The 14,626-nt window shown below is 38.6% G+C and overlaps 2 protein-coding genes across 3 annotated transcripts; one reads left to right on the top strand and one right to left on the bottom strand.

The window, feature by feature from the left end:
* Positions 1-619: 619 nt before the first annotated feature.
* LOC138025753 (heterogeneous nuclear ribonucleoprotein A0-like) lies at positions 620-6,103 on the bottom strand. 2 transcript variants are annotated; one of them, XM_068872924.1, is made up of 3 exons: positions 6,002-6,103; positions 5,406-5,543; positions 620-2,367 (listed from the first exon to the last, which is right to left on the bottom strand). In XM_068872924.1, the coding sequence occupies exon 3, from the start codon at positions 2,353-2,355 to the stop codon at positions 1,453-1,455; it is 903 nt and encodes a 300-aa protein (XP_068729025.1). In that variant the 5' UTR covers positions 2,356-2,367; positions 5,406-5,543; positions 6,002-6,103; the 3' UTR covers positions 620-1,452. The 2 variants fall into 2 exon arrangements, with proteins under 2 accessions (XP_068729025.1, XP_068729021.1); XM_068872920.1 differs by lacking the exon at positions 5,406-5,543 and having other exon boundaries at positions 6,002-6,095.
* A 395-nt stretch (positions 6,104-6,498) lies between these two features.
* LOC138037460 (uncharacterized) lies at positions 6,499-7,242 on the top strand. The gene has a single exon (XM_068883383.1). The coding sequence runs from the start codon at positions 6,499-6,501 to the stop codon at positions 7,240-7,242; it is 744 nt and encodes a 247-aa protein (XP_068739484.1).
* Positions 7,243-14,626: the final 7,384 nt, after the last annotated feature.

Below are 14,626 nucleotides of genomic sequence, written 5' to 3'. Positions count from 1 at the left end.
ACATAAAACGAGTAAAAGACTGCCTTAATTTAACTCATTCACACCAAAGCCCTAAGTGACTGGCCGTCAATTCAGCACGAGTTGTGCTCACTTGTAAGTAATAAGTGATGGAATTACCTAAGAGCTAATGTCGCTTTTTACAATTCAGTCCCAGGCAACTAGATAATCTAACCATAGTGAGGAAGCTACTTTTGTGAAACATGATTAATTTAAAAGAGTACAAAACTGTAAAAACTACATTAGGTCACCTACTCCCACTGGAAAAAAAAACCCTCCCACCCCTGGGCAGGTTATCAGGATCTTTTGCCTCCAGGGGCTGCCATACCACCAATTAAAATTATGTTCTGTAGAGACTGGGCTTGTGCTTTTGAGTTCCCAAAAACAAAAACATTTGAGTTCAAAAGGGAAAAAAATTATAGCAGCTGCAGCACAACAGCAGAAAACCAAAATTCAGTTCAAGTGATATCACTCACTAGGTTCTGTAACCAGGACCAGTGACCACTGTTGAATGTTGTGGTTCCAACTAGCCTCGGCGAGCTCACTGGTTCAACATCAGGAACAACGAATGAATCTAATTGGAAGGCTTCTATCACATCCCAGAGTCATCACTGAAAAAATACACCTTAAAGCTCAGATGTTTATTGAATACAAAGTTAAAAAAACATACAAGAACAAAGGCTGGAGTTACTCTGTTAAGAAACTATAAAATCAGCTGTACAATGTGTTTGCAACTGGAATAGATGTCATGGAAATAAAATTTGTCCTTTAGCTCCAAAATAAGCCATTTGCAGCATGCATCACCAGGCTTTTAGGTCTTAAAACTTAGCCATTAAGTTCATTTTTTATTAAGGTATGGTTTTTTCACATGCTGCAAAAGCACTTATTTTGGAAACCTTGGCATTTGGGGCCCTTTTCAATGGTAAAGTTCATTTTGGTTTCACAAGTCAGAGCCAAGCTGAGAAGGCCACGTGGGCTTGCTGTGAGCAAAGACAGTGGATTAACAACGTGGGGTTTATGGGAAGGAATAGTTTGGTCCACGATGTTGGCTGGGTCAAAATGGTGGTCCAGAACATTGTGGTTCCACAAAATCAAAATGGACTGTTACATTCCATTTTCAACCATGATCTTTGAAAATTTTGGGTTAACGGAAAGCGAAGGACCAAATGGTTTTTAGGTAATGACCACAACTTACAGGAACATGCCATCTCAGATTGCTAATTAAGCGACAAGCACTAGTATATGTCGCTTTGGGTAAAACTGATTGAACAAATCTATCCGTTTTGTATATGTGGCAGTCAAATATTATGAACCATTTAAAATTAGATATTAAGTGTCTTCACACTAAAGAGTAAACCAAGCTAGGGTACAAGGTTAGAAAACTAAGATAGCTGGCTAACTGCAACTCACAAAGCAACCAAAGGGCAATGTTTTCTGTTTTGTCTTTAGCTTGTCTTAGTAAGGGCGATAGCCACCACCACCACCTGCACCACGCCCCCTTCCTCCACCACGCCTGTTTGGCCCATAACCAGAAGCCTCCGAGTTGTACTCTCCCAAAGAGTAGTAACCATAACCACCACCGTAACCACTGTAGCCACCGTATCCTGCATAGCCATTCCCATAGGGATCGTATCCTCCATACCCACTGCCACTGTAATCATAACCCTCATAAGCACCACTGTACGCTTCTTGGGAGTATCCTCCGGCACCAGCACCCCCGCCACTACGAGGGGGACCACCACCTCTTCCACCCCTAAAGGAACTGCCTCCACGTCCACGGCCACCAGCCCCTCCACGACCACCTGGACCACCCATCTCCTCTGCTTTCTTGAGCTCTACTTTCTTGTTTTTGATTGTGGCATTTCTGATGATGAACAGCTTGTCCACTATGTCTTCACTGTGGTATATGACAAAAGCATAGCCCTTGAACTTGTTGGTATTTTTATCTCGCATAAGCTTGACTTGCTCAGGTGGATGACGTGTGAAGATGGATAGTACGCTCTTGATGTCTTCTTCCGATGCTTCTTCATTCAATCCTCCAATGAACAGCTTCTTTGTCTTTAAATTTGCAAGTGGATTTGGGTCATCTTTGGGAATCGCTCGTCTCAAGAACACTGTTTGTCCATCTATTGTATGTGGTCTGTGCTCCAAGATTGTATCAACCACGCTATGGTCAGACATGGTGACAAACGCAAAACCTCTTGACTTGTCCTCATTGTCTTTGACAATCTTTGCCTCAATGACTGCTCCAAAGTTGCTAAAGTACTTTGTTACAGTATCATTTGTGGTTTCGGGTTTTAGTTTAGCAACATAAAGCTTCTTGAGATCAGGATTTTCTTCCCAGCCTTCTGTGGCCATATTAGCTTAAATCTACAAAGCAAATAAACAGTTTGAAGTTAGTGACAAACCCGAACTAAACCATGAAATTCTTTTTGATATTATTTACTGGCAACCCCAGGTTTAAAACTGAACAAATAATTATTTGTTATCAATACCCCCAAATGTTCAATACACTTTTTGCCTTGCTTCTTGTCTATTACATGGTAATAACATCTGCACTTAAAAAGCACTTATAAAAAACTTTCAATCTGAAACAATTCAACATTAAAGAAACAGAAAATAACCATTTCCAACCTGCAATAAAAAGTATCTGTTATATTTTCAAGAACATCAAATCTGATGGTAACCAGAAAAGTAGTTCAAACACAAGAATTGTTAAAAATTGACCTGCAAAGAAAACCTACTGCAAAACTTGATTCCACAATGTCAGATTATTGCCATTAGAAAACTCAAAAAACATTCACAAAACAGAGTTTCAATAATGTTTATTGGAAAAATGAAAAAAAAAAAACTCTTTCAGATCTTGAAAAGGTTTCAAAATGTTCATGAGAATGTTCACACAGAGTACATAAAAAGTAAGCCTGTTTGATGGTCTTAACCATTAACAAGAACTTGGCTTTTGTCAAATGCGCTGTTGAAAGGTCGAATTACCTTCATCGAAAGATTAAAAGGCCGCTGTTTTGAGCATACACCTTAATCGTTTCGCTGACAGAGAGTTAATGCAAGGTGCTAATTCTATTTACCTTATTTGATAAAACCAAATTTTCATTTTTCAGTCTCCCAGCAATGCATTACCAGACTTAGTTTAAAGACTGACCCCTTAATTATTCCTAACCCTTTTACAAGAACTCTGAATTTGCTTTCAAGCCAAGATAGTGTCAATTTTATCATCAAGTAACATGCTTTTGCTAACATTCTTCTGATTTAAAAAAAAGCGCTACAATAGGCCTAATTCACGATAGCCGCCATGTTGGTTTTCAAATTGCCATGCAAATTAGCCATGTGTTATGCTGGGGGGCAAACATTTAAAAAAAAGGCAAATTGCAGAAAATTGGCTCATCGAAATATTAAAATAACATTGCTAAAAGTACATTTTAGAATTTAAAATTAAGTAAGTTTTATAATAATTTTATATCTTTTGATTGCCTTTGACATTTTGACTTTCTACTTTGTTATCTGCTCATTTTTCACTAAAAAAAACATCGAAGTAACTTGTGTAATCATTCTATTTTACTACTTAGGTGATAAGCATTCAGTGAATGTGAAACAAATCATCTGTGTGGCTAAGATGTTCATTATAACCTCTCGAACTTGTGTTGTTTGCCCCCTCACAAGTGTGTAGCTAATTTGCATGATAATAGCAGATCCAAAATGGCGGACATCGTGAATAAGGTCTATTAGATCACTTCTCTTGTTGAAATTTACCACTTCTTGGCCCCCACTTGTCTTCATTTACCAGGGATAATCAACAATAATTGTTGATTATCCCTGATTATCCCTGGCAATTATTGTGTTCCAAACTGAATGAGGAATCACAAAAATACTGTTCAATAGAAATGGAATTCAGACTCTTTTCTTGTATCTTTGCAAAAAAAAAAATAGATGCACTCATAATCCCCTCCTTTGGTTTTCAAGGAAAATGTTTCCAAAGTAATGCATAACAGGTATTGAAAATTACCAAGAAAAAGCCCTATTTTAAACTTATGCCTGGCTTTTGACCATGAATGGGTAATTCTAACTCCTGCTAGCTAATTGGTACTGTGAAAATGATGCATCAATCTGCCTGCTTTGCAGAAATTTCTTTTTTCTTTAATTTGTATTTAACCTATTTTAAGTGACTGCAAATGAACTACAGTATGCATTAAAATAGAGCTACATCAACGAGTAACAAATCACTTTAATAGACTACAATGGAAATGAACTCACAACGGCAACATCAAGTTCACAGCTTAAAGGGGTAGTGTCACCCTATTTTAGTCAAACTTCAAAATACTCAAAGACGTCTTTGCATCAATAAACACCCAAAAAATAATGCTGTAGTTTTGTTCCCAATAACCACTGAAGTGTGCTGAAGATATTCTTTGTTGTTTGCAGCCAAGGATGGCAAGGATGGAAATGGATTGAAACTTGAAAAACTGGCCAGATTCTTCAAGTTCGGAGAAAGTATTGTCAGAAAGACACCAAAACTCAAATATGAATAGCTCTTTGTGCCATAACTATATTTCAAATCTTCTCAGTGGGTTGTCAGGAATTTTGTAGGTGTGCGCTTAAGGACTACTTTAGATTTGTATCCATTTTTGACCAAAAAACAGGAAATTTAAGCTGACAGTGCCCCTTTAAGTTGTGGTGTTGAAAGCTGCACTAAAACTCTGTTAAGACTTAAGTGTTGAGGAAAGTTTGCAAACCTTTTTTAAACGTGATTTAGTGCTCAAGTATAAATTGTTATGAATAAACTTTGAACAGGGCAAGTTCATTCTGAACATTGTTTAAGAAACTTTAAACGAAAATCAAAATTGAGCTGTGCATGGGAATAGTAGTAATTAATAAGAAGTGACCCCAAAATTGGCATTACGCAGATTAGCATTGGAAAATAGACAAGAAAGGAATTTAAAAACAAACAACTTTCACAGTTATCCGTCTGAGGAAGCACAAACCCAAGAACAAAATGAAGTGGCTTGCAAAAAGGTTCTCTTGGTAGAAAAGCTTCTCTTGATCTTTCACTGAAACTGGAACCATGAAACTCTCAGGAAAAAGCAGGAAAGGCTTTCTTTCTCCTCGAAGGAAAAACTTCGCTCTCGATCGGCCTTTCGAATATTTCTTCATTTATTTTGTTCTCTGAAAGCGTCGTGATTTGGAAACTTCTCCAAAAATTCAAGTTCACCATCACTCAATTCATGGAATTCATCAAGAAACCCTTCATATGAAACTTCGACAGGAAATTGTTTTCTGGAAACGCTTCTTGCCCTATCCAATAGTCTCGAACACAAGTTCTACCGTGTCAAACATACAGTTTTTCGAAGAGATACGTCGTCCTACAGCCCAGACAGGCCGCTTAATGTAGTAGTTACCCTGCATGAGGTTCCCGCCTTGTCCACGCAAAGCTTCATCCAATTCCTTTGTCATCTTTCGACGCCTTTTCAGCCATCGACGCCATGATGGTACGCACAGCTCTGATATGACAGCGGCAGAAGTCGTAATCGTGTGTTCTGCCAACACAACTGTCAGTTCAGTACCATATTTTTAATCACTTACATTTGAATCGATCTCTCGAAACGTTAATTGTTGAAAAAAGCTGCTGTGGACCACGCGGGTTGTAAAACAAGATTGTGAATACATTAATGTGAAAAGCTTCACGTGGCCTCATGGAACGGTATTTTACAATTTAACAGTTCAAAAGACCCCCAAACCACCACCTTTTCTGAAAAATGTAAGAAAAAGTTTGCTAAAGAGGTCTACAGGAAACTGCGAAGCTCTAATTCTTGGGGTAAGCACGCTACGAACGGTCCCAAATACTCCGTCCGGAATGACAAAGAACTCGACAATCAACCAAACCGCCAGGGTTTAGCGTGCGAACAGAAACGAGAGTAACCAAAACTAGGGCTTGCACACGAATTCCACTTACATAAAAAATAAACTTCTTGAAAATATGTTGAAAATTCCTTACCTCGGACAGAAAAATGCGAACTTTTCAGCACAATCACTTTCTTCGAACAAGCACGCTATCCAACAGACCGCGAGCCTTAAGTGATAGTCACGTGACTTCTTATGAATAACGCCCACGAGAATACGCAAGGGGTTTGGGTTCTGGCTGAATTGCCTCGATTTCATGGAAATCTACGAAAATCAGATTAAACCAGCGGAACTGCTCTCAACTGGTTTCAATCTTACCTTACTGGTCGCACTCAATCGGTTCTGATTAATGGGAATAAATCACAACCTAGTTATCTCAGTTGTGGAGTACCCCAAGGTTCTGTGCTTGGACCTATCCTCTATTTATTGTATACTGCACCATTTATAGCTGACTTTCGACACCATAACTTGCAATTTCACCTCTATGCTGACGATACGCAACTTTACGTTTCCTTTTCAACAAGTAATGAACTGGAATTGACTGAAGCTGTCGAACGTATCCAGCTATGCCTGACTGATTTGGACAAATGGATGAGTATCAACAAACTAAAATTGAATAAAGAAAAAACTGAGTTCCTCTTTTTTCAGTCAAAATTTAGACTACAGCACTGCTTGCCGTCAATCTGCTTTGGTCAAGACACCGTCCAGCCTTCTCAAACTGCCAGGAATATTGGTGTCACTTTTGACAGTACCATGTCAATGCTGCCTCATATTAATACTGTATGTAAATCTGCATTCTATCACCTTCGTAATCTATCACGTATCAGAAAATTTATATCAACTGAAACTGCCAAAACACTTGTGCATGCCTTTATCTCATCCAAACTTGACCACTGCAACTCCCTTCTGTACAATCTTCCGAAATATGCTGTTAAAAAACTACAGCATGTACAAAACGCCGCCGCGCGTTTAATAACATTTTCCTCGAAATTCAACCATATTACTCCCATCTTGAAAGATCTACACTGGTTACCAATTAATGAACGCATAAAGTTTAAGATTTCAATTCTCACTTTCAAGGCTTTGCATGATTTGTCTCCCTCGTACATACACCGTCCTTCAAGAACCCTCCGCTCATCTACATCGCTCCGTCTTAACCCTGCCAGCTATAATTTGAAGTCTTATGGATCTAGAGCTGTCGCTGTCGCCTCGCCAGAACTTTGGAACGATCTACCGGAACACATAAAAAAACTGATAATCTCCAGACTTTCAAAACACGACTTAAAACTTATTTATTCAAGGAAATTTTTGAATAACTTTTTCGTTTATGGATAAATTTTTAATTTTAATTTTTCATGACTTGTAAAGCGCTTAGATCACGTCTGGATAGGCGCTATATAAGAAATATTATTATTATTATTATTATTATTATGATGATGATGATGATGATGATGATGATGATTATTATTCTTATTATTAATTGTTGAAACGCTTATCGATGTCGAAGTGTTTGCGCGAGAAATAACTTACGGAGGAGTAAGTGAATTCGCAGTAAGAAGTGAGACAATGTTCATTTTAATAAACATACAACATTAAAACATACAAGGGACGCTTCATTATTTACAAGGATGACCAGTGGCCTGTTTCTCAAAAGTCCCGAAAGTTTTCGGGCCTATTTCCAGTATTTCGGGTGCCACGATTCCCGTTATATCTTCGCAACGCCGAGGTTCCCGGCCTTCAAACTTCGCAATTCTCTTAGTTTTTCTCACATTAAAAACATGTTAAAGGATCAGTTTTTCAAAATAAGCAGATTGCAGTTTGACGACTTGCTTTTCGGGCCGGAAAAGTTCTCGGGACTTTCGAGAAACAGGCCCCAGGACGGGAAAAAACCGAACGGGCTTTCTTGCACAAGGTGACCACGTTTTAAATAATGTTGCCTTAATCTAAAACTGCGCCACAAATGCGACAGTTGTTTTGTGAGAACAACACGTGAAACCTGTAGTCGTATTGAAATTCTCCCAATAAATTGCGACACGAAAATAGACCACTTTCATAAATGGCGACTACTTTTACATTCTTTTGTATTTATGGTAATTAGACCGACTGCCCTCATTTTGAAACAAATATTCTTTTGAAATTTTCTCGTCCTAGCGAGGCAAGAAAGCCTTAATTAGCACTAAAACAAAAGAACATTTTATTTGGCCGCCATTATGAAAGAGGTTGTATATTGGCGGGGTAGTTTATGAATTTGTCTCCTACAGAACCCCAAGTTTAGAAACATGACACTCAATTTTGCAGCCACGTTGGTGTTCCTTGAAGGGACACCAATATGGCGGCCTCGAATCTACAACAACATCTGGAGCTCAGTTTGCGATGAATGCCCTCTCTTTTTCTCCTGAGCGGAACTAAATAAGCATAAACATGTCTTCTACAGCTTGTAATGCTTAATTTGACAAAAATCACAAGGCGATACCTTATTTTGAACCAGATCGTTTATTTCAGCTACTGTCTTGGGGTCACGCACGATGAAAATTCGAAAATCCAAAATGATGTATTCTCAAAACGAAAAACACTACGGGGCCAAAAACTGGGAAAAAACATTCTTGTAAGTAGGAAAAGAAAACAAACAGCGGTTACAAACATTTTCATTTTATACTTGACGTTTCGTATGTTGCAGCATACATCATCAGAAGTGACGGTTAAAACTGTTACACAGAATTTTAAAAACTAGAGCGAGGAACTGGTGACTAGTTAAAAAGTGTGATAACAAAATCGTAACTTCCGGTAGTCGATTCTTCCGGAAGAAATTAATTAAACGCTTAAATTGGTTAGAAATTACGAAAGAGATCTTTCACGTTTCAACAAAGTTACATTGGATATTGGTTTTCTACAAAAATGCAAGTTGTTATTAATTTCTTCCGGAAGAATCGACTACCGGAAGTTACGATTTTGTTATCACACTTTTTAACTAGTCACCAGTTCCTCGCTCTAGTTTTTTAAAATTCTGTGTAACAGTTTTAACCGTCACTTCTGATGATGTATGCTGCAACATACGAAACGTCAAGTATAAAATGAAAATGTTTGTAACCGCTGTTTGTTTTCTTTTCCTGTTGAAATTGAAATGGCCAAAGGACAAAAGTATTTATGATTCTTGTAAGTAACTTTTTACCTGGTATCAATAAAAAAATTCAGAAGCCTTACAGCTTTGATTTTTTTATTTGATGACGTCAACGGTAAAAAACCACTCTATTAATTTTTCTCCGACCCGGTCATCAGTGCAATCAATGAACCGTCACTCATTGCAAAAACAAAAAAAAACCTTCTGCAAACGACGTAGCTTACTAAGCTTGGGAACTTGTGAGCAATGGTAAAAGTCGGAGCTTTTTCGGAGTGTTACAAATATGCGAGCCAGGGAGGCATGAGCAAAGACACGCGAGCCATCGTGCTTGTCAACATGCGAGCCATTCAGCTATTGAAAGCCAACCGTTTCCAAATGGGTGCTTAGACTTAAATACTGTTTATCCGCGCTATTTGAAATGGGTGCTTCAAGACTTAAATGCGCAAGTGAACATGCCTCGCAGACTGGGCTTCCCTTTTAGTGCCAAGTCCGAAGGACGGAGAACTATTAGGTTTAGAATGGGGTATCATCAGTCGCGTAAGCAACACAATATCCTGATCGATATTCCAAAGGGTCGGACACAATGTGATGCCTTACTTGCCGCAAAAGAGGTTGAAAATTCTTCAAATTCTTTGTTAGACCACGCGTAGGGGTGGGTAAGTATCTCGAAACGTTTCATCTAGGGGCAGGTGAGTCTGCTGGTCTTTTGAGAACAAACTGGGAAATGTCACTGACCAACTCCCCTAAAGATAATCCGTGGTCGATATCCGAAATCGTCGACTCCGGCGAGAGAAGGGTAAGTGGCGTGTCTCGTTCTCAGCGGATCTGTCCGTCATTTTGATGTCGCTTTGCTATGGAAGTTCACATTGACAGACGTACGGGCTGCATAACAATTTTGTGAAAGGTAAAGAATTTTCGCTTCGTATGAAAGGGAAGTTTTGGTCTATTTTGTAGCTTCTATTTTATCTTGAGGGAATCTACCTGCCTACTTTACAACAACAAGCACGTTTATGGCAATTAAATTTCTATTTGAGCCTTTGGTTTATGCAAATATGCCTTTGTCGCTTTCATTTTTCTTTGCTTTTAAGATTGGCAAATGACGTTGAAACAAATCCCGTTGATCAGCGCTCTGGACCAAGGCCACTTCCTGTTTTCACCGTTCGTGTGCTTCGCACTAACCGTTCGGTACCGCTCGTTCAGTTTTTGGAAGCTATCGTATGACCACGTGATAATTCCGAATGAAATTCGCACTCGTAGCAAGCGGGTCAAAATCGCCAGAGCTCATCACTCAATCATTCAACGCGATGACCATATGGCTCGGCTCCATAGGAGGCGGCGGAAGCCACAAAAATAACCAGCGGAGTAAGGTGTATGTTGGCGGTATTATACGAATTAAAACAATACTGCAAGAACGACAGTGACGTTTCGGTTTCTTACTACGTGGTCAGGCCCTTCAATAGGAGAAAGTTTGGTTTCGTCAAAACACAAGAGATGCAAGTTAAAGTTCACATTGTAAGCAAGTTTCATGCCACTCTTGTTTGAACAAATTTGAATGTAGCCTTGCAATTCAAAAGGACGTATACAAAACATGGACACCAAGTCCATAGACTACCCCTGTGGACTACCCATCATTTTGTTAAGTTACAAGCAGAAAAACCTTTAAGACGAAAGAGCGAAGTGTTTCTCACACTTATCTAGACCATTAATTTCAGCAATTGTCTCTTGTAAGTGCATAGCACAGTTCTTTGCTCCCCTACTATGTTGGAACGTTGAGACTGAATTCAGTGTATGAATACATAAACCGTCCGATAAGATGATACGAAACATTAATTAAGAAGATGTGGTGAGACAAGTAAGACAGAGCTCGAGGGAAGGTATGGGTGTTTTCAGTCCTTTTATAGGGCGTTGATTAGGTAGAGTGCGTATTCAACCTAGGTAAAATCAGTCAGGATCACCGATCTAACCTCGGTAAAAACGGATTCAACCTGAGAACGGATTTTACCTGCAACATAGACACCTGGAAAATTCAGATAGCTGCAACAGTATTCAAACCCATCACCTCTGAGATGCCGGTGCTGAGTTATGAAGCCACTCCAATTTTTGTCGCTATTCTCCTATAGTGTTATTTTCGAATGTTCGGCATCAAAAAAAAAAAAAAACGAACACCGAGAAGCTACGAAAGAGAAATCTTAGTTTGTTTTTCAAAATTAAGGTGGCTTACCACAGTTTTCCGAAGAAAAAGTTCAGGATTTTGAAATCTGTGAAATTAAAGCAACAGCAAGTCTCTTCTGAAGTATTTGCCACTGCAATTGATGTAAAATGTAATTTTACCGAACAAATAAATGCAAATGAAGGGAAAATACTAAATATAGTGACCGAGCTCCTGGAAGGGGTACTGGAAACTAGACTTTTCTCAAACCCCAGCCGTACGACCATGGTTACAATTCCTAGAATTAGTAAACAATATGAAGACGAGACCGTCAACATTTTGTCAACAAGATATATCAGACACGGGTTTAAACCCTGTATAAGTCCTGATTTTTTCAGGCTTTTCTCTACGCAATTGCTGAAATTGCGTTCATAACCGCGAGGATCATAGCTTCCCTTGAGCTTTTCAGTTATTATTAAGAGACAAACATCGACGCTTTTTCCATCTGCGAAAAACGAGTCCGACAGATTAATTATTTATTTCCATACATGATTATTTTTTCTTGCCAAGGAGAATCTCTACAGTTCCTGTGAAATTTTAACCGAGGTCATTGAAATGTCTCATGGAGCTACAGTAGGTCACTGAATTTGGCATTTTCCCCTGATTTGCATTTGTCAGGTAAAATTACATTTTACATCGATGGACCACTTTACATTTTGTACATTTTGTTTTCCCATTACAGACCACGTGATGCCCAAGGGAATTTTCCTTTCGTTTTTACGTAAGTTGTGCATACAACATTTGAAAAAAACTGTTCCCTTGAGTAACATCACGTGGTCTGATATGGGAAAGTTTCAGAGGTCCATTGCAGAAGAGATATCCTGTTGCGTTAATTTCACAGAACTCAAATGTTGCTATTTTCTGAAGATCTTTGGCCAACTGAACAAAATTCTGGCTAGTCAAGAAAATAGGTACGCATTGCGTACGTGTGGTAGTGCTTTATGACGTAACTGTGAACTCAGCTGCGTTTTGTTTTCCAGGACGTAATCTACTAAACCCAGAAAGACTGAAACGAGAAACATTGGCTTCGAGGGTGACATGAAGTTCAACTTCTTTTTCACAGCAAATTTACTCCACAACAAAAGTTCACCGAAGTTAAGCCCTCTCCGGCGGGGTTAGTATCAGAATGGGAGACGTAAACCTTTTCGATTTGCTGGCAGAAACATAAGACCGAAAATTCTATTTTAACGCTCACAAATGCGAACTAAGCATGGAACAGGCATTTGTTAGCCTGTTTTATGCTAAACAACTATTGATGTAAAAGTAAATAAATATTGATACACAGTTTTAAGGAAGAGCACAAGGACGTTTTTGGGAAGTGTCGATCGAGAATTAAAAAAATTGCCATCGGCAAAAAAATTTGCGACATAAAAAAAATTGAGCCGTGAATATAAAAAGTTACCATCAGCGCAAAACATTTTGGGAGATTTTTGCTACGTTCAATTTTTCTATTGTCCTTTTGGCTGCGCAAGTAAATCGCAAAAATCGAAAGTGATATCGATTTCAGCCGCCGCCTGTGATAAAGTTACCTTGCGTGTTCGTGATACTAACAACTGGATACATCTGTGGCAAAATAACGGCAAGACATGGGATTGTTGTTTTGTTAGTTTTTTTCTTTGAAGTGTTATAAAAGTCGACAAGAAATGTGCGAATTCAACACAAAGATCACAATCGTCCAACTCTCACATGTGAGGTTGACCATTCTTTCTGCTAAGGCCATCCCCTTATTTTTTTTTGTTTACCGTCGAACGCGTTTCCTGATATTGGGTCGGTCGGTCGGATTGGAAAAAAAAACCTAAAACGAAAATCATAAGCATTCTCGGAATCGGAGGCCTGGTACCGAGGCATCATAGCTGTGGAGCCAATGTGGAGCCAGGAAAACAACAAGACGTGAACCCAAAATTCAAGGTTTCAAGGTTTTTATTTGCCATGATTACATATAATGTATCCAATTTAATAAACAAAATACAAAAAATTGTAAAAAAGGCGAGGAAGCCCATAAAGAAACTATAAGAGCTTATGGAGCTATGGGCTTCCTCAAATTAGACTAAGAAATTAAGTTTAAGATAGCACTGGGACGTAATACAATCAATATGGCAGAAAAGTTGGTGGATGTTGTGGCAAAATTAAGACAGCGTGGGAAAAAGGATCAACCACCGAAACTCCTGTGCGACATAAAAATGGCTTAAAAACGTCGTAAACTTTTTTTTCTTTTTTTTTTTGAAAATGCCCAAAATTTGGGTCGGTCGGACGACGCGAAACGGAGAAAAAAAAGGGGATGGCCTAAGTCAAAAATTTACTCTCCTAGACGAGGTTATTTATCACCAGGCCATCGTTTTGGAAATAGAAAGTGCTTTATTATTCACCAGCATCACAAATTCTTGCCCATTTTGGGGCTCATTTGTTGAAATTCAACAGACCTGTTTACTTTCGTGTTCCACCCAGCTATTTTTCGGTGCGGCTGTTAAATGACATGAGGATTCAAAAAGGCTTTTCAGCCTTGTTTTTTCCTCTTACCTAACACACAGGCGGTTTCCGTTTCTTTATTTTTCATACACACAATTTTTTAAAAGAAAAGTGGAGCGAAAAGTTGCGTGAATAAATTACAAGAGAAGAAAGGAGCTATCAGTGAAATAAATAGACACTGACTAACTATATAATCTACGGGTGCGTTCCTTTGGGATGACACGAACAAGAATCACTGATCCAAGATCACTTGGACCACGGTACATCAAAGGAACCAATGAATCCACTCTTGGAAAGGATTTTTCGGTTCCTTCGATGCACCATGATGCAAGTGATCTTAGATCAGTGATCCTTTTTTGATCATCCCAAAGCAAAGCACCCATAGGACGTGTTTACAAATCAGCAAAATTAAAGTAGTGTTGCTAAACGTGTACACTTACACTCCATGACTAAAAGATTTCGGCATATATGTGAAAACTAAGTTTCGGTTTTTTTATGTTTCGTTTAATTCAGAAGAGCTCATCTTTTCTATATATCACTGGGCAAAATTTTTAAGCACTGCGCTGTGGGAATTTCAACACAAACAAGCTGATGAAATCTACTTTTTTTTGCTGATCGATTGCAATTATTAAGATAAAAATGGTTTTCTACTGTTTTTCTTTCCGTTGCGAGGAAAAAACTGCTGAAATTTTTTCAATGCAGGCTGAGAAGTTGACCTGGTCTTTGAGAGTAAAAATATTATGGTCGACTGGTGAATCTTTTTCGGTTATCACTTCTTTCCATCCCTCAAACTGACACTTCCCTTTTTATTTAACTTATACGACGTACAGTCTACTTTAGACTTCAAATATACTTCAACGAAACAAAGATTTTAAACAAGCTGAGAAGATTCAAAATAGAGCAGCTCAATAGAGCGTTTTCACATG

Source organism: Montipora capricornis, chromosome 2 (assembly GCF_036669925.1).
Source record: "Montipora capricornis isolate CH-2021 chromosome 2, ASM3666992v2, whole genome shotgun sequence".
In the NCBI taxonomy this organism is placed as follows: domain Eukaryota; kingdom Metazoa; phylum Cnidaria; class Anthozoa; order Scleractinia; family Acroporidae; genus Montipora; species Montipora capricornis.
This window is presented reverse-complemented; position numbering and strand designations above follow the sequence as displayed.

Bases quoted from the DNA above. Each gene is read 5' to 3' on its own strand.
- LOC138025753 (XM_068872924.1), bottom strand. From the start codon at position 2,355: ATGGCCACAGAAGGCTGGGAAGAAAATCCTGATCTCAAGAAGCTTTAT.
- LOC138037460 (XM_068883383.1), top strand. From the start codon at position 6,499: ATGAGTATCAACAAACTAAAATTGAATAAAGAAAAAACTGAGTTCCTC.